General features: G+C 42.9%; 1 protein-coding gene across 5 annotated transcripts in view; it reads right to left on the bottom strand.

Moving 5' to 3' along the window:
- The window catches only part of PPP1R12B (protein phosphatase 1 regulatory subunit 12B), a 261,922-nt gene that overhangs the window by 88,450 nt on the left and 153,412 nt on the right, over positions 1–20,060 (bottom strand). For all 5 annotated transcript variants that reach the window (XM_075528922.1, XM_075528929.1, XM_075528946.1 and 2 more), the window contains 5 exons: positions 10,889–10,979; positions 3,503–3,697; positions 1,617–1,800; positions 1,418–1,530; positions 328–369 (listed from right to left, as the gene is read on the bottom strand). In XM_075528922.1, coding sequence (XP_075385037.1) covers positions 328–369; positions 1,418–1,530; positions 1,617–1,800; positions 3,503–3,697; positions 10,889–10,979 — 625 coding nt within the window. The remainder of the gene's footprint in view (positions 1–327; positions 370–1,417; positions 1,531–1,616; positions 1,801–3,502; positions 3,698–10,888; positions 10,980–20,060) is intronic.

Here is a 20,060-nt window from a genome sequence, read left to right as displayed (position 1 = left end):
TTTGCTTCCAAGGATTTCAAGTATTTTATGTGATTCAATAATGCACCCACATGAGAGAAGACACCGCAGATCTGGTCTCTGTGTTAGAAGTTGGCAGCAGGCACAGAGAAGTGTAAGAAACTCGCACATAGGGAAGTAGAACCACCACGTAACAGTTGCCGCATCTCTTCAGAGGCAGGTCTGTTTCCATTTCCCCCTCAACCCAGCCTGGTCATTAACCTGGGCCACTGAAGACATCTACATAAGGCCTGCTTTTTCTATTAAAATTGTATGTGTGAGAGCAAGGCTGCACCCTTCAGGGACATGCCCCACCGACTTGTCGCTTACCAGTGCCTCTTTCACCTCTTCAGGGACATCAGTTTCATCCTCCTGGAGAGAAAAGAGGAAGAGGAGGAACACAGTCACAGACATCCTTGAAATAAACAAGGTGAGCGCTCATCAATTATGCATTGTGGCATTTCAAACATAGGCAACGAGCTGCCCTCTGACTACTGCTTTTCATGGACAGGCTGGCTTTTCAAGGGCAGCACTTGTCAAACCTGTTCGTTTGACAAGCAGTATCTTCAACGAAGAAAGTCTTGATTTCATCTCCGTTCATAGGATCAGTCTATTTGGCCTTAGAACAATGAAATATTTTAATCTACAGCATTGTTTCTATAGATGACTATTGTGACCTTATTTCTTGGGGCACTGGATACTTTATCCAACTTTAAAATAAGCCACTGGTAACCAGGGACCTTTGTCAGTAAACTGGCTGCTTGATTGTCTTACTGCAAGCAATAAGAGGAAGGTTGAGAAAAAGACGTGGAGATGGGTTAATGAAAGCACTGGTGTGCACCGGCAGCAACAACCTGCCTTTGTTTTAATGTCCAAATTAATCTGAGTTACATGGTTTGTTTTGGTCTTCCCCTCCAAAAAGAGTGAAGTTAGCTCAATGAATTTGTGTTGCTTCGAGATTTTAAGTTCTTTGAAATCTCCATAGTTCTCCTAGCTATTTAGCTGGAGTCCCTGCTTACTTGAGGTACTCAGATAGGGTTGACTCATGACACAACTTTCAGGGAATACTAGGGAAGTCGCTACTAAAACTTGACAGATGGAGTCTCGCATTGTCCTTACTGATGTGGATGCTGTAAATTTCCAGGCTTCATTCTGTAGTTATTTACCGAGCGTCTGCTCTGTGCGTGCCACTGCTCTGGCACTGGGCACCCAGCAGCATGACACCATGTGCATCCCACGTTAGCCTCAGAATTATTTTTTGGACAATCTGCCGGATTCACCCTTTCAAATGAAAGCAAGTTCCATTTTTCATTGCTCACACGTCTAAGAGTCTGGTAGTTGTACACACTTCTTTTAACTGAAATGGAAAGATGGCAGTCACGGGGAATGCAATGTGCCCAGCACCCACCCACCCACTCACATCTGTTGTCCAGAAGTTGATGCCCGTGCCTCTTCGCCGTTCCTTGGGTCTCCTCCTGTCTCGGGTGGACAGCCTATTGGAGGACTGGTTATCTAAATCTGCATCTTCACTCTCTGCAGAGATAAAACACAGTATAGATCTTAAGACTATGGGGTACATGTACCGGGGAGGAACCTGCATCTTGTGAAGCACCACATACCTTTCTTGTCCATTTCCCTTGCAGTGTTTGTGGTAGTCTCTGAATTCTCAGACTCGGGAACAGAAGACCTGCTTGACCGGAACAGGTGGGAACTGGTGTAGAGCGAGGGACTGGGTGCCGAGGGAGATAGTGGTGATGTGGGTTTGTCTGGCTTAGCTGTACACCTCAGACGACGATAGCCAGCCTGGGAATAATGAACAGCGTGAGACCACAGGAGAAGAATGGGGTTTCTGTCTCACAGATTTACTAGTAGTCGATGCTCAGTAAATAGCTATTCACCTGGACTAACGTCAACTAACTAACCAACGAGGAAACAGCTTGCGGACTGCTGCTCTGAAAATGCGGCCGCACTGGCCGCAGCCCAGAGCGGTGATCTCGTGAGTAAAACCCTTTGATGTTGGGAATGAAACAGGGAGACTTCCCTTTTCAGATAAAGCGGCAAGAGGCAAGGCTTATGTAGGAAAAACAAAAGCTCGGGACTATGCGGACAGCCTCCACCTCAGAACACTCCACCAGCTTCTGAGTATTCTGCTAGCTTGCCAGAAGCAGGCTGTTGAAACTTACGTGCTTCTGTGCTGAGCATCAGGACAAATCGAGCCTGAGGATAAGCCTTCACTTGGCTCATTAAAGATGCAGAAATAGAGAATTCTTACTATGAACTAAGTTTCCAAGAAAGAGATTACAAAGAAATTATACAGATAGGAGCAATAGAACATAGCCATAAGCATCGGAGTCAGACAGAGCTTGGTTCTGATTCTAGCTACTCAGTGTCTCTGAGCTGTAGCTTTCTCAGCTGTAATATGGGGATAGCAGAAAGTGTTGTACAGTAAATGAGATCATGTATGTTAGGCGCTTAGAATAGTACCTGGTAATAAATCAAGCCAAACCAAAACTTCAAACCTGTTGTTCTTATGTAAATTCTGACTCTTGGTAACCACACCTGGTCATAAAATAATAAGTACAAAACCCAAGTCAAAGCCACTGCCAAAAAGTCGATTCTGACTCACAGAGACCCTACACAGAAGACACAGAGCCGAGCTGCTCCTTTGGCTTTCCAACACGGGAAAAGCTTGATGGGAGCAGACAGCTTCGTCTCCCTCCCCTGGAGCAGCTGGTAGGTTGAACGGGGGGCCTTGAGGTTAGCAGCCATAATAGCTGATAAACAATAGAATCTTAGTTCATGGAGATTTCCCATTAGCAGTTAAATCATTAACCTTTATCCTACAACTGTGGATAAAGACCACAGAATTTATTACCTACACTGCGATTCTTCTGAGAGTGAAAGGGGTAGTACTAAAACAACAGGTGTCAATGGGACCCTAAATATAACCCTGGGGCTTTACAACCAGTGTCACTTGGCAAAGGGAGTGGAAGTCACAATGTTCACCCACATCGTGACACTTTGTGGCACGGGATTAAAGGGTGTTTGGTAAGCTCTTAGGTTTGCAGGAGCTTGAATGTCTAATGCAATGTCGAACGAGTAGGAAGGCAAGCTGTGGGGCTCCATTGCCTTGGCTCCAAACCTTGCTTTATCAGCTGTGTGCCTATTTAAGACAAATAATATCTTTGTGGATCAATTTCCCCACATGTTAAATAAAACCAGAGAATGTACCTCCCATGGGTATTGTGAGGATTAAATTAATAGATATGAAATACTTAAAATCTTGCCTGGCATATCATAAGTAATCACTCATCTTTTATGCTAGCACCGTACGGGTGGGGGATTGGCCTGTAAGAACTGACGCCCTCTGAATTATTTTAGTTGCTAACTAAAATCAGCGTAAGTTGTAGTAACCCAGTGCCAGTGAGAACACAGGGCTTGAAGGACTGGTGGGGAGAGCCCACATTAATCAGCACAGCGGCCTGGTGGGTAACAAAGTGCTTACCTCTTCGTCCAGGCTCCCGCCCCGGGGCTGCCGGCCCTCCCCCGCCTCCTTTGCAGGCACAGCTGAGGGCTCAGTGCGGCCTTCCAGTGCTTCTGTGTCTCCAGGCTTCTCCCCAGGCTGCTCCTGAGCTTGCCGCTCTGCCCTCGACCTGCTGAAAGTCCTCTCTGCCTCTTGAAGGTCTGTCAGGGTGACACCCTGGGAAAATATCACAAGGTCAGGGTAGAAAGATGGTCCTCAGTTCCCTACCAACCATGGAATGACTCTCGATGAGTAAGCAGGGAAACGCTCTAAAAAATCTAATGGGATCAAATTCCGAATGAGGATCCCAAAATGCATAATGAGGCCAATGCAGGAATACATGCTTAAAATAAGCACCTCAGTTTGCAAAGAACGCAGACCTGAGTCCAAGTATCTTTCAAATGTGTCACCCTTTAGCTTTTTCAATTTGATCTCCCAAAAATAGGTCAGCATTGAGGTCTGCCTCTGATAAGTGTGCTTTGTTCATTCCAAGCAGTTTTCATCTTTATTTGAAAGCTCTCCACTCTCCCAAGATTAAATTCGGATCAATTGAGATTTTCGGAACAACGGATATTAGAAAAACTTAGTTTCAGTGATAGAGAAAGCCAAACTAAGCTGAAAGGTGGGGTGGGGTGGGGGTGGGAAACCTCAGAGCCACGCTAAAACAACAAGGAATAAACTGAACCGAACAAATACCTTCCAAACAAAATTTTCTCTAACACTATTTCCCAAGTAGTCTGGGAATCATAGAGAGACATTCCATCAATTCATGTTCCCCTCACAGGGACAAAAGAGCAGCAAGATAGAAGAAAAACCAATGTCAAGAAGACATCTCTGAGAGAAGAAAGAAAAGGAGTTGGGAAGAAAGTGGGTGGGGTGCAAACGTAGCAGTTAGATGCTGACGTCTCAGGAGGTAGTAAAGCAGACACCATCGCCATACATTGCTTTCACTTTACTCTCTAATCATTCATTCACTCACTCTCTTAATAATAAAGATTCATGGAGAGTTTCTAAGCACTACAACTACAAAGAGAAAGCAAATTATTCCTGTGATCTTAAACTGGTGACAAGAAGAAGTAGATGACAATACTAAACTGTAAGTATTAAGGTAGAAACACAGGAGCATATAAGAGGCACACCTAACACTGGGTTTTTAAGAGTTACAAAAAGAGGAGTGGGAGAGGCAAGATACTGCGGATAGATCGATTCTGTCAAGATCCGAGACAAGGACACAGGCCATGACAGACTCAGGACGCAATGCTGACTCAGCAAAAGGAGAGGCCACAAAACAACACAAGGAAGCCAAGGAGGAGAGAAAGAAGGGGTGTGACTGAATGGATTCAAGCAGCAGAAGCTGGGGGACTGACAGTCCTGTATGCCATCCCCGATAAGTAGCTTGGCTTTGCCCTTGATACAGCTTCTTCTGGGGGTCAAGGATCCCTTTGAGAATCTCAATGTGATGGGTAGACTTTTTGTCACCTTGTTGCACCTATGTGAAGGAACGGTTGGAGTCCGACCTATCAATCAGGTCACAGCCTGATGACCCCTCCCTGGAGGTGTGGCCTATTTGTGAGCTGTGGTGGAGAACTGAGGCCTCCTCGCGCCCCTCTTTGCCTTCCTGCTTGCTTGGATTTGGCATCTGGCTCCAGGGGTGGCCCATAAGGCCTGCTGTCCCTGGAAGCTGTTGGCACCTTGCCATGTTCTTGTTGACCTTGACCCATGGGACTCTGCACCCACCTGCCTATCATCTCCCCACTTCCCGGTATGCCTTCCTGTTTCATCAGCAGGCAGTTGCATAAATTTGAATGGGGTTCCAGTGAGCACCTGATCCATGGGCTTGAGCTAGTCGGACTGTGCTGAGCTGCTTCCTTGATACAAAATTCTTTCTTAATAAAAAGTTGTTTCATCACATATGCATGCGTGCGTGCGTGCGTGCGTGTGTGTCCTGGTTTCTCTAGAAAACTCAGTCTAATACACTCATGAAAATGAATGATAATCTAACGCAGTTTAAAATACCTTCAGCTTCTGATATGACTGTCACTTCCTCTCTAATAAATCTTCCCTTTGCAGACACATAATCTTCTCTTTCCAGTGCCCCAGTCACTCCAAACTTCAATTCTATGACCCCTTCTAACAACTTCCCTATCTTTTCTCAAGCAAAGCTCAACTCATTCCAGTGTTGTTTATCTTCTCTTAGCATTTATTGCTCACTCATTTCTTCAAAAAGTACTTTGATAGATTACTGTGGAGGGAGAGATACTGAGTACACATATATGGGGATTAAATTCAAAAAGGAGAAACAGATAAGTAATCATCAAACAAAAATAAAATCACAGGTATAATTACTATAAAGGAAGGATGCATGGCCTAGTTTGAGAGGAAAGAACACAACATGCATATGGCCTGTGTACAGCGCACAGAAGCATGTCATGTGTGGCCAGAGTTCAGTAAGAAGGGGAAAGGAGGGTAAGAAGAGGATGAATGGCAGCCAAGGGCAGATGACTGAAGATCTCATAGGTCATGCTGCGGATACAGCATCTATTCTAAGAACAAGGGGAAGTCAGTGGACAGCTCTAAGCAGAGGATAGAGTTTGAGTGTTTATGCTGAAAATATTTCTCTGGTTAGAGAATGGAGAACAAATACAATGCTGAGAAGGTGGGGTGGAATAGGTTATAGTTCACAGATGCCATTATCAAGCTTTTGGTGCTAAAAAAGACACAAGAAAAACAGATGTAAGATGACTGGTCTTGAATGAACTAGGAGATAATAATGGTAGGTGAGATAAGAGAGGTAAGGTAGAAGCAGTAAATAAATTTTTAAGCAAGTTAAGGAGTGAAACAGCAAAACTAGTGATAGAATAGATAAAGGAATGAAGTGAGGGGTGCTAAGGAAGAGGTCCAAGTGTCAGATGTATGCATCTGGAAGGAAGATGCTTCCTTCTTTAGGTACACTATATGGTGCTGGTGAAGAATAAACAAATCTGTCTTAGAAGAAGGACAGCCAGAATGCTCCTTAGAGGCAAGGATGGAGAGGCTTTGTCTCATGTACTCAGGGCATATATTCAGGGGAGGCCAGTCCCTGGAAAAGTGGAGGGGCAGCAAAAAAAAAAAAAGAGGATCTTCCCTTGACAAGATGGATGGGCACTGGCGACAACAATGGGGTCAAACAAGAACAATTGTGATAGTGCGTAACTGGGCGGTGTTTTGTTCTGTTGTGCACAGAAGGGGGCTTTGAGATGAAACACGGCACCTCACCACAGCAGCAACATATCCAGAACACGGGGAGAGTGCGTGGCCTGAGGGAAACCATGAACTGAAAGCATACACATTAGATCAGGCCGACAGGGATTAGACTGCCTCAGAATACAGAGTGAGCAGAGATGTGAACCGAGGGCCTGAAGTCCTGAGGATTGCCGACATTTGATGGCTAGATAGAGGAAAATAAGCAAGGGCAACACTGAAGGAGCCAGAGGAGAGAGGGGAATTCGGGGAAGGGGGTGTAACAGAAAGGGGACAGTTTTAATAGCTTGCCTTCTAACCTCACCACTCTATCTGTTGACATAGTCCTTGGCAAGTCAAAAAGGGCATGGTTGCAGCTATGGATAATATCCCGTCCTGTCCTCGCCTTCCACAGCTTTCCAGACTGTTGATTGTCTCCTACTCACCACAAGCTGACTTCTCATTCACTCCTTTGCTGCTACCCTTCCCTGGCCTTCTTTTCATGTCTCTAGTCGCTCCTTTGCAGTCTGCGTCACTGGCTCATTTCTGCTTACATAATTCTAACTCATAGCCTTCTCTTCCATGACTGCGGCCGCTACCACCCGAGGCCATGCTCCTGTCATTTCCAGCTGGGATTTTGCTTCTTAACAGGCCTTCTTGTTTCTAGGCTTGACAGTCATACTCTGGCCACCACTCCTATCAATTCCCTGCATGGCGGTTTTTAGAATCATATGTAATATAGATTATTTCATACCCCTCCTTAAGCTGCTTCAATGGCTCCCTTAGGGAATATATTTTTATTTTGAAGTAACATTTTTATTGCAAAACTCACCCCTTTAAAGTATATAACTTAGTGCTTTTTAGTATCATCACAAGTTGAATTTTTAGTACCGTCTATACTCGTGTATAAGCCGAGTTTTTCAGCACATTTTAAGTGCAGTTTTTGGGGTAAAATGGTGCCTCGTCTGATATTCGGGTTGGCTTATACTCAGGTATATATGGTATTTTATCACCAGCATCCACTTCTGTTTTTATCATTTTCAGAAATCGTGTGTCCTTTAGCAGTGCCGGCCTTTCCTCCAGTCTCTCACAACCCAGCCTACTTTCTCTCTGTGGGTTTGCCTGTTCTGGGCATCTCATACCAAGAAATCATATGGTATCTGTGGTCTTTTGGGTGGGGCTTCTTTCACTCACACAGGGTTTTCATCCATGTTGCAGCACGTATCGATAATTCACTCTTATTTATGGCTAAAAATATCCATTGTATAGACAGACCACATGTTGTTTATCCACGATGAGGTCATTGGCATTTGGGCTGTTTCCACTTTTGGCTTCTATGAATAATGCCACGTAGACAGTTTTTGTGTTTTTAATTTCTCTTGGGCATATTTACCTAGAAGAAGCATTGGTGTCTCATATGGTAGCTACATTGAACATTATCCCCGTAGGGATTCTTAAGATGAGGCCCTTTAAGCACACATAGAATTGCAAGTCTTTTTTTTTTTTTTCTTTTCTTCTTTTACATTTTATTAGGGACTCATACAACTCTTACCACAATCCATACATATACATACATCAATTGTATAAAGCACATCCATACATTCCCTGCCCCAATCATTCTCAAGGCATTTGCTCTCCACTTAAGCCCCTTGCATCAGGTCCTCTTTTTTTTTCCCCTCCTCCCTCCCCATTCCCCCCTCCCTCATATGCCCTTGGTAATTTATACATCGTTGTTTTGTCATATCTTGCCCTATCCGGAGTCTCCCTTCCCCCCTTCTCTGCTGTCCCTCTCCCAGGGAAGAGGTCACATGTGGATCCTTGTAATCAGTTCCCCCTTTCCAACCCACTCACCCTCCACTCTCCCAGCATCGTCCCTCACACCCTTGGTCCTGAAGGTATCATCCACCCTGGATTCCCTGTACCTCCAACCCTCATATGCACCAGTGTTCAGCCTCTGTCCTATCCAGCCCTGCAAGGTAGAATTCGGATCATGGTAGTTGGGGGGAGGAAGCATCCAGGATCCGGGGGAAAGCTGTGTTCTTCATCGATACTACCTCACACCCTAATTAACCCATCTCCTCTCCTAAACCCCTCTATGAGGGGATCTCCATTGGTCGACACTTGGGCCTTGGGTCTCCACTCTGCACTTCCCCCTTCATTTAATATGATATATATATACATATATATACATACATATATACATATACACATATATACACATACATACACACACTTACATCTTTTTTTTTTTTTTTGCATGATGCCTTATACCTGGTCCCTTGGGCACCTCGTGATCGCACTGGCCGGTGTGCTTCTTCCATGTGGGCTTATTTGCTTCTGAGCTAGATGGCCGCTTGTTCACCTTCAAGCCTTTAAGACCCCAGACACTATCTCTTTTGATAGCCGGGCACCATCAGCTTTCTTCACCACATTTGCTTATGCACCCATTTGTCTTCAGCGATCCTATCATGGAGGTGTGCAGTCAATGATATGATTTTTTGTTCTTTGATGCCTGGTAACTGATCCCTTTGGGACCACTCGCTCACTCAGGCTGGTGTGTTCTTCCATGTGGACTTTGTTGCTTCTGAGCTAGATGGCCGCTTGTTTATCTTCAAGCCTTTAAGACCCCAGTCACTATCTCTTTTGATAGCCGGGCACCATCAGCTTTCTTCACCACATTTACTTGTTCACACACTTTGGCTCCAGCCGTTGTGTCGGGAGAGTGAGCATCATAGAGTTCCAATTTAATAAAAGAAGGTATTCATGCATTGAGGGAGTGTTTGAGTAGAGGCCCAAGGTCCTTCCGCCACCTTAATACTTGACCTATAAATATAGACACATAGATCTATTTCCCCATCCTCCTATATATATTTGCATGTACATGTCTTTGTCTAGACCTCCATGAATGCCCTTTGACTCCTAGCTCTTTCCTCCATCTCCCTTGACTTTCCTCCTGCCCTACTACCATGCTTCATCGCCACCTGGGCTAGAGTATACCTCTTCTCTAAGCAACCTTACCCTTGATCATTTCCCACCAGGCCTGCCACTCCCACTTCTCTACCATTTGGGGTCCCATGTTTTTCCCTTGTCCCTGGGTTTGTTAACACCACTTCCTTACCCCCCCTACCCCCCCACCCCAAGTCCCCCCAAAACTGTCGGTCCCGTTGTTTTTCCTCCAGATAGTTCATCCAGCCTGTCCTATTCAGACAGACCTGTGGAGTCACTAACATGCACGAAAACTAGACAGAGGAAAACAAAGCAACAGTATACAACCAGACAACAAAACAACAAAAACAAACCACTGACAAAGAACAGAATAAAACAGTTCACAAGAGAAAAGCTTGTAGTTAGTTCAGGGATCGTTTGCTGGCCCTTAGGAGCGTTTTCCAGTCCAGTCTGTTGGGGCACCACGCCCTGGCCCTGAAGTCCACTTTCAGCATTCCCTGGGGACCTTGCCACTCCATTCCCTTGCTGTTCCGCTGCACTCCCCCAGTGATTTGCCTCGGTGTGGTGGGATCAGGTCAGGTGCAATTCCCACACTGTGTCTCTGGTGCTGTCCCCTGTATCGCCCTTAGTCACTGAGGGGCATCATGTCTCATAGTGGGGCTAGCCATGTTGTTCTCTCTGTGGACTGGCTGCTCTACTCAGGAACATCATCATCACGGCCTGGTGGGCCAGGCTGTGCTCCACTCTCTCCTCCTGCCCCTTCATCTGCTCCCGTGTGCTCTGATCAAATATGTCCGAATTGCAAGTCTTATACATAGGTCTGAGTCTGGAGGAATAGGAGTGAGAGTGGATAGTCCAGCTATAGATTCATTTGATTCTAGACAGCATAAGATTTACCATAGGTGACCATTGAGTTGATTCCAACTCATAGTGATCCTGTAGGACACAGTAGAATGCCCTTTGGTTTTCTGAGACTTTACATCTTTATTAGACAGCCTCATCTTTCTTCCACAGAGTGGTCTGGTGGGTTTGAACCACTGACCTTGTAGTTAGCAGCTCATTAAGCCACCAGGGGCTCCTTAACATAGGGGAAAGCTCGTTAAATATAGAGGCAGGAATAAGGCACTCCTTTCACTTTATTTTGTTTTTTACTATACTTACCAACGTGAAGGCAGGAAGATACATTTTAAAAGTTATACTCACTTGAGTAGACCTTCGGGTCTGCCGAGCCTGTCTGGAGCGGGCTTTCCGTAAAGACTCTGCTTCCTCATCCCGGACAGGAGTCAGATATGACCTGCAGAGAAAGGTAATAACAGAAATAAGACCCTTGGCTACATGTACAGGGGCAAGCACAAGTGCTCCCAGAAACTGATGTGATTCCCACACTCAAGACGTGAAGCTGGCAGAATCCAAATGATAGGCCTCCTGCCAAGTAACAGTCAAGAGTGACATCCTGCCAAAGAGCATCAGTAAGTGCAGTACTTTCCATTCATTGAGAAGCATGTCACCGGTGAGAATTTCACTTCCTCTCGACCTCCTTGCAATTCTAATGTGTTTTTCTTGCTTTAGTGCTCTGGTTACAACTTCTAAGACACATTGGCAAGGAGTGGTGATGGTATCCATGCTTCATTCCCGCTTTCAGAGAGAAAGCTTTCAGCATTTTACCATAAGCATCACGTCTGCTATAACATTTCTATAGCTAACCTCATCAAATTAAAGAAATTCACGTTCATTCCTAGCTGGCTAAGAGGGGTTTTTGGTTCTATGTGTTTTAAATTATCAGTATGTGATGAACTTTAACACATGCTCCCTCATCCCTACATTGAGATCACCACTTTTACTCTTTTTTTTTCAGATTAAATGATTAATTACATTAACTGATTTTCACATGATAAAATTGCACTGAATTATTGAAACAAGCCCAAGTTGGTCACGAGGCACCATCTTTATATATTCACTGCTTTTTTTAAAGGATAGAATTTCTGCATCCATGTCCATAAAAGGAATTCGCCTATACATTTCTTTTACTGTAATATCCTGGTTAATTTTCTTAATTCCAATCACCAGTAATTATCAATGTATCTTCATTATATGCTCGATCAATTTTAGACTATGACAAGTTATGAAAACCTTTCAATTCTTCATCTCTTGATGCTGTGGTTGGTATATAAAATTTAAGTAGTTGGGGGGATGAGGAGCTGATATCAAGGGCTCAAGTAGAAACAAAATGTTTTGAGAAAAATGATGGCAACAAATGTACAAATGTGCTTGACACGATGGATGTATGTACAGATTGTGATGAGAGTTATACATGCCCCCAATAAAATGATTAAAAATAAATAAATAAACAATTTGAGCGGTCATATTAACTGATCTTCCTTTAGATGTTAACCCATCATTGACCACACTATCCTTCAAGGTATATCTCAAATTGTTGTTGTTAAATGCAACTCAGTGTCTTTTCAGTTTGTTGTTCTATGCTTAATTGACCACATAGGTGACTGCTGGATTCAAAATGGCCAATACAGTCCAGCTCAGCTAAGGAATGTCTAGAAAGGAGCCTGGGGGTAGAATGGTGATGTAGATATGAGGTGTCTATGGATCAGGTGTTAGGCACCAAAGACCCAAAACAAAAAATTATATCGATGTGAATGAGGGGGAGGGCAGAGTGGAGACCCAAAGCCCATCTGTAGGCAATTGGACATCTCCTCACAGAAGGGTCACAAGGAAGAGACAAGCCAGTTAGGGAGCAGTATAGAACTGAAGAAACGTACAACTTTCCTCTAGTTCTTTAATGCTTCCTTCTACCCCCCACTATCATGATCCCAATTCTACCTTACAAATCCAGCTAGATCAGAGCATGTACACTGGTACAGATAAGAGTTCACAACACAGGGCATCCAGGGCAGATAAACCCCTCAGGACCAATAATGAGAGTAGCGATACCAGGAGGTTAAGAGTAAGATGGGGGAAGAAAGGAGGAACCAATCACAATGATCGACATATAACCCCCTCTCAGGGGGACGGACAGCAGAAAAGTGGGTGAAGGGAGGCAGGAGTAGATATAACACATGAAAAAATAATAATTTACAAATGATCAAGGGGTCATGAGGGAGAGAGGGTGGGGAAGGGGGAAAACGAGCTGATACTAAAGACTCAAGTAGAAAGAAAATGCTTTGAAAATGATGATGGCAACAAATGTACAAATGTGCTTGACACAATAGATGCATGTATGGCTTGTGATAAAGAGTTGTACAAGTCCCCAATAAAATGATTTTTAAAAATAAAAGAAAATGGTGCAACATATGTACAAATGTGCTTGACACATGGGTGCATGTATGGATTGTGATAAGAGCTGCATGAACACACAATAAAATGATTTTTTAATGTCTAGGATATCCGTTTTTAAGCATTCCATTTCATTTTTGGTGACTTCCAATTTTCTTCACATTAAACTAGCATATTCCATAATCAATGACTAATGGATTTTGAGTCTTGGCAATCAGCAAACGAAGGTCCCAAAGGCTTTACTTCACCTGTACCATGAAGGTCACCTCTATTTTGAGAGGGTGGCTCTTCCCAGTAGGATTCTGAATTCAACACAACCTGGGAGGCTCATGTTTGGTGGAGAGCCAACACAAGTGAGGGAAACCCTCAACATGAACTGACACAACAGCCGCAATCATGGGCTTTTTAAAGGGCTCTCAGAAAACGAAGCTAGAGTAAGATCGGGCAGTGTTTCACTCTGCCATACATTAGGTTACGATGAGTGGAGGTGGCTCAACAGCAACTAGTAACAGCAAGGTTTGCTGGCCTCAAAAGTGTTCGAAGGAGGGCCAGGGGGAGCTGATAGCAACGATGACAGAACTGCAGGTGAATGGATACATTGGATGGTGTAAGATACAGTGAATAATAATAATGGTAATAATACTATATAACATATTAAAAATAATAAGGGTTCCTGGGGGTAGGGTGCAGGAGGGAGGGAGGGAGGGAATAAAGGGGAATTGATATCAAAGAGTTAAGAAAGACAATGTTTTGAAACTGATGGTGGTATCAATTGTACAATTATGCTTGATCTAACTAAATTAAGGATTGTTATATAATATCTGTAAGAGCTCCCAATAAAATAATTTCTTTAAAAGTGTATATTTATGGAGGAATATGTACATGTTTAAATGATTGGAAGAGTTCAACAATGAATTGATCTGAATTTAGAGTGCTTTTTCTGGGAACATTTTAAAGAATGGATTCAATTTCTTAAACTGCCTCCAGACTTAGGCCTGTTTAGATATTTTATTTTGATAACACTTGTTTTTCGAGAAAATTTCCCATTTCATTTATCCTCTCACATTTAGTGGCATAAAATTGCACACAATAGCATAATACTTTTTTGTCCTTTTTATATCTATATCTTTTAACGTTCTTATAAATTGAGTACGGCAAGCAGCTTTTGTTTATGTGGTGACAGATCTATCAATATTTACCTTATTAGAGAAGTTTGAAATATGTATGCGATTCATTAAGAATAATAAGAGACAGCAGGTAGACTAAGGGTTCCTGGGGGTTGCCGTAGGGGCGGCGGAGGTGGTCACAGAGCTGATCTCAAGGAGCTCAAGAAGGAAGAGGACGTGTTGCAACTGATTGTGGAGCAACTGTACAATACATGTCATGTGATAGAAAATGGAATGACATGATATAAAAGTAACCCATCACATGTTAATATAAATAACTTCTTTATGAAAAATGCCTATTTTTCCAAAATTAGAAAATTGCTAAGAAGAACTGCCTTGTTTTACATTTTTGCCAATTTCTTTATTTGGGGCTTACTAGAAGATAGCTGGATTCTCATAGCTGTTTCTACATTAGATCTGCTGCTATATGTTGTTTTGGATGAAATATATAAAAATTATACAGCCTCACACATACATGTAGTTAGAAAAGAGAAGAATATAAGGAAAGCCTTTTCAGATAATTAAGGTTATATTCTTTCATATTACACTAAAATGCAACGAGTAACAGTGTCATATGTGATCTGCAACCATGTCAACAGGCTTTTTGTAGTTTTTACATGAATATCCATTGGTTCAGCCTCTTGCACTTTGACTGGATCTTCTTACCTATGTCCCCTGTGCACTGGTTATTTGGAAAATAATTATCCGTGCGCTGAGTTTTTCAGATCTTCCAAGTGCCCACACATTTCATTATACATTTAAAAATCACAATCCATGATATTCTCAGCAATCTTAAACATGCTCTACATAGTGGGACGCTATCAATGATTTCATTCACAGTAGACAAATATATTTTCAAAATTCTCTTTGTTACTTGTACATTAACATTTTCTAAGTGGCATGAAGTTTTACCAGCTGTTTTGTTCGTTTTCATGGCTTACTTAGTTCATGTTCAAGAAGAGCCTACCAAGTATTCAATCTACATCACCTACAGTTTAACCACCAGTTATATGTCAAATAAAAATCTGTTTCCTAAGAAAGCAGCTAGCGAGTTCTTCCTGTCTTCCAGCAATGTAATTATGCTTATATCAAAGCATGTTTGCATGCTCCTCTTATTTATTAAGCTTTCCCCCATTATTTTCCATCCTTTCTTTTCCTGGGTTTTATTTTGGATACTTCCTACTGTTCAATCCATCACGTCACTCACTCTTGGTCTACTGTAGCCTACCCATTGAGTTTCTTATTTCCAATATTTTCTTTTTCACTTTTGGAATTGGAAATTTGATCATTAAAAGGAAGATTGCAGTTCTCGGGCTAAATTCTTCATCTTGTCATCTATTTTCTTGGACACATTCACATGAACTAGTTTACAGTTCATGTCAGATATCATGTCTGTGTGTTTTTATTGTTGGTTTACTTTTCTGAATTTTGGTAAATTCATAGTTTACGTCACGTTTTTGCCAAGTAATATTTGAATTAATGCGGCCATTTGAAAACTGACTGTGATTTTTTTGGACAAGGCAAAACCTGGTCCTACCCCATCGTTTCTAGACTGAAAGGTAAGTGGCATTGGAGACATTCTTTACATTGTGTCACCTTTCTCATTACTTCTGCTGTTTCCATGACAGATGTTTTAAAATAAAAAGCTGTAGAGAAACCTGAGGTTCTTGCTGAGGTTGCCACCCCAACCTCACCTCCCTGAGAGGCTATTCTTTTTTTAAAAATCATTTTATTGGGGCTCATACAACTCTTATCACAATCCATACATACATCCATTGTGTAAAGCACACTTATGCATTCGTTGCCCTCATCATTCTCAAAATTCGCTTTCTGCTTGGGTTCCTGGAATCAGCTCCTCATTTTCCTTTTTCCCCTCCTCCTCCCTCCTCGCTCCCCCCTCCCTCATGAACCCTTAATAATTTATAACTTATTATTTTATCTTACCTTATACTGCCCGGCATCTCTCTCCACCCACTTTTCTGTTGCCCATCCCCCAGAGAGGAGGTTATATGTAGATCCTTGTGATCGGTTCCCCCTTTCAACCCCTCCTCTCCCAGTATCGCCACTCTCACCACTGGTCCTGAAGGGTTCATCTGTTCTAGATTCCCTGTGTTTCCAGTTCCCATTTTTACCGCTGTGCATCCTCTGGTCTAACCAGGTTTGCAAGGTAGAATTGGGATCATGACAGTTGCGGGGCAGAAGCGTTTGAGAACTAGAGGAAGGTTTTGAGTTTCATTGTTGCTACACTGAACCCTGAGTGACTCATCTCCTCCCCACTGCCCCTCTGCAAGGGATGTCCAGTTGTCTACAGATGGGCATTGGGTCCCCATCACGCGTTCCCCTCATTCACGATTCTTTACCGTCTGGCAATTAGGTAAGGGAAGAGGTTCTCTAACGTTCTCTTGCATCTGAATCACGCTGTGAAACACTGATGCCTCCCACCTGCAGAGTCAGCCAGTTTGAGTCTGAGGATTTGTATATCTCATTAGTGTTCTGGTGAGGCTACAAAGGCATGGAACTTTAATCCATCTGGGACTCAGTGGATTGGAAGCTGGACTTCAACAGCACCCCACCTTTGGGGGTAGTCCTCCTGGGTTCCCAGCGGAAAGCCTGGAGTTTCTACCGGGGCCCCTCTTCAACAGCAGCTTCTGAACTCCTCTTTTAGTTCACCCTGCCACGGAAGAAGATGGAAAGTCTTGCCCAGTTTCTGAGTCTTATAAATACCTCCAGGGGCAAGACAGAGCCACAGGCTGGGGCCACACCTCCTTTATGATTCCCTTCCCTGCTGGAGCTTAGTCCTCTCGTCCTTGTTAACTTCCCAATGCCTTCATATATTTTCTTAGTTTTAGTCAGGTTTTCTAGATATTCTCAGTGGACGAGTTTGCCTAACACAAGATAAGCCATAGCATGAAGAAGCTGCCAACCAGACCACTTTAATAGTCTGGTTTTCTCTCTCAGTGTAGAGCGATAAGTGGAATTCTGAGATGTGGATTAATCTATTATGCATTTGATTGGTTTGACTCTTTCCTTAATATGTTCCTCTCCATGGATGAACTAATTAAATATCTTTTAATAAAATTAAGTCTCCAAACTTGCAAAGCTGCGCACTAGACCTTAGAATTGGTGGCTGCTCCTAAGATTAACCTCTCATGAACTCCTGTGCGGGTAATCAACCAACCTTCTACCTGTAAAATAGATGCGATGTCATTGTTATACTGAACTCTTGACTGCTCTCTCTTCACTGACTCTTACAGCCACAGTTCCGTCCAGTCAATTCCACCCACAGCAGAACCTGCTCGACAGACAGAATGCTCCGTAGGGTTTCCTGGGCTGGAATCTTTATGGGAGCAGACTGCTAGGTCTCCTCCCCCTCGAGTGGCTGGGAGCTTCAATTTGTCAGCCTTTTGCTTAGCAACTGAGTGCGTAGCCATTGTGCCACCAGGGCGCCAAAGTATACATACCACAATCCAAAACCCAACCCCAATCAAATTGGTTCCAACTCATGGCCCCCAATACAGTTTTTGAGACTGTCAATCTTTACCAGAGCAGATAATGTCATCTTTCTCCCAAGTGGCCGCTGGTGGGCCTGAACTGCTGGCCTTGGGGTTAGCAGTGCAATGCTTAGCTGATAGCAACCCCAGGGTTCCTTATAGTATTTGTGGTTTGTGTATACAATAAATAATAGTGACTCCTTACATATTTTATAAACTATCAATATAAGATATTTTTACTATCTACGCTGTTAGAAAAAAGTTCCCAAAGTGCACTACACAGAAAACTCCAGTACTTGAATTTGAAAATGTCTTGAACAAAAGGAAATGCTTTTAAGTCCTCTTCTTTATCAAGATGGGAATTCTAAGTTTCTTGGAAGTGCTGCGCTAATTTACGATTGCCATGTGGACATACTGTTTATAAGTAGATCCTAGATCCTTGTATTTCTTAAAATACAGACCCGACAGGTAAGTATACTATATATAGTACATGATATACTACAATCCTTGGGTCAAATCTGACTGCCACAATTTTGTAAATAGAGTTTTACCAGAGCAAAGTAACACCCATTCACTTATGTACTGCCTATGGCTATTTTAAGAGGAGTCTTGGTGGTGCAGTGGTTATGTGATGGACTGCTAACCACAAGGTCAGCAGGTCTAGACCACCAGCTGCTCTACGGGAGAAATAAGAGGCTTACTACTCCTGTAGAGAGTTACATTCTTGGAAACCCACAGGGGCAGCTCTACCATGTCCTATATGATCACTGTGAGTTGGAATTGACTCGATGGTCAGAAGATTTTTTTTAATGGCTATTTTCACAAAGTTAAATAGTTTTATAGGATTATAGCCTACAAAGCCGGAAATATGTGAGGTATAAAGGAGGACCCAATTACAAGGACCTACACAGAACCTCCTCCCTGGGGGATGGATAAAAGGAAAGTGGGGGTAGGGAGCCGTCAGACAGTGTAAGATATGACAAAATAATAATAATTTATAAATTATCAAGGGTTCTTGGGGGAGGGGGGAATGGGAAGGGAGGGGAAGGGGAAATGAGGAGCTGATACCATGGGCTCAAGTAGAAATGATGATGGCAACAAATGTACAAATGTGCTTGAAATACAATGGATATATGTATGGATTGTGATAAGTGTTGTAAGAGCCCCCAATAAAATGATTAAAAAAAAAAAAGTCAAGCACCAAACTAGGCCAAGTCTATGCTCCATACCTGTGGGTCTTCCTGAGAAGCTTTGGCAGCCACCCCATGAACCTATATGTGACATACTTTTCATTTATTATCATAAAAGAGGTAGGACTGGGCCCAGAAAACAGAAATAATACCTTTTATTTTTCATCTTCTCCTTGTCTTCTGGCATCCAGATAAAACTAGGCTAACATTAGTCATCTGGTGGCATGAAAACAGATCTCAATGCCACGTCCTGTGAATACCTTCCCTATCTGCTCTTTCTCTAGAGCAGAAAGCATTTTAACATGTGTCTGCACCAGGACTGACTGCGGGTTATGGAGAACGAGGCACGACTGCACAGGCACGATGTACTGTTGGCCCCGAAGTTCATGGTTTCCCTTTACAGACGGGCCACTATTGTCTTAGCTGTGCAAAATGCCTGGTACACCACTCATGAAAATTGAGGCAGTCCCAATAAATAGTAACAGAAGTCATAAAATCTTCTGATAGGACAGTGTGCTCATTAAGTAGTGCTCTGGCACAGAAACAAGACTGCCTCGCTGCTCCTCAAGTTGCTGGATGATCTTGGATAAAGCGTCTAAGACTCTAAACCCAAGTTTCTTATAAGATGGAGATATTGACAGCTACAATAGACACTAACAGATATTAATAGGGTTGTTGTGAAGATTAAATGAAAACCCATGTAAAGCACTTAGCGTAGTTCCTGGTTCACAGTAAGGGCTCTGCAGGGCTCAGCTGCTGCTGTTACCTCCACCACTACTATTGCCAGCACCGTCCTATTTTATGTTCATTGCCACATTAAAAGCTTATCAGTAGTCATTTGGAAAAGAACAAAAGGCTAGTAGTGCTACAATATCCCTCCTGCTTAGTCTAATAAAATATTTCCTCTTAGTTATTTTTCCTGGAAGTGGATAAGTCATTTGAAAGAAGACTTAATTCCCTTGAAAATGTTCTCCTTCAAGGTTCAAACAGGTAACTAAGTAAAATAAAACTACTCTCTGTGGAAAAAGAATGAAAGAGAAAGAGCCATGATTTCCAAGGAGAAAATAAAACTGCTTTCCAAAACAGCGTTAAGGAGGCCTATGCCTCACATCTGTCTTGAAGAGAGATGGATTCTTTAGTGTGTTAGTTTCAAACAGGAAGGAACCAAGTGATGTATATATCCTATATATAGCACGATGCTGTGATTGTTAGTTATTGAAAATCTAATAATACTATAATA

This window comes from Tenrec ecaudatus, chromosome 1 (assembly GCF_050624435.1).
Source record: "Tenrec ecaudatus isolate mTenEca1 chromosome 1, mTenEca1.hap1, whole genome shotgun sequence".
Lineage (NCBI taxonomy): Eukaryota > Metazoa > Chordata > Mammalia > Afrosoricida > Tenrecidae > Tenrec > Tenrec ecaudatus.
The sequence above is the reverse complement of the archived record's forward strand: the minus strand, read 5'-3'. Positions and strand labels throughout refer to the sequence as shown.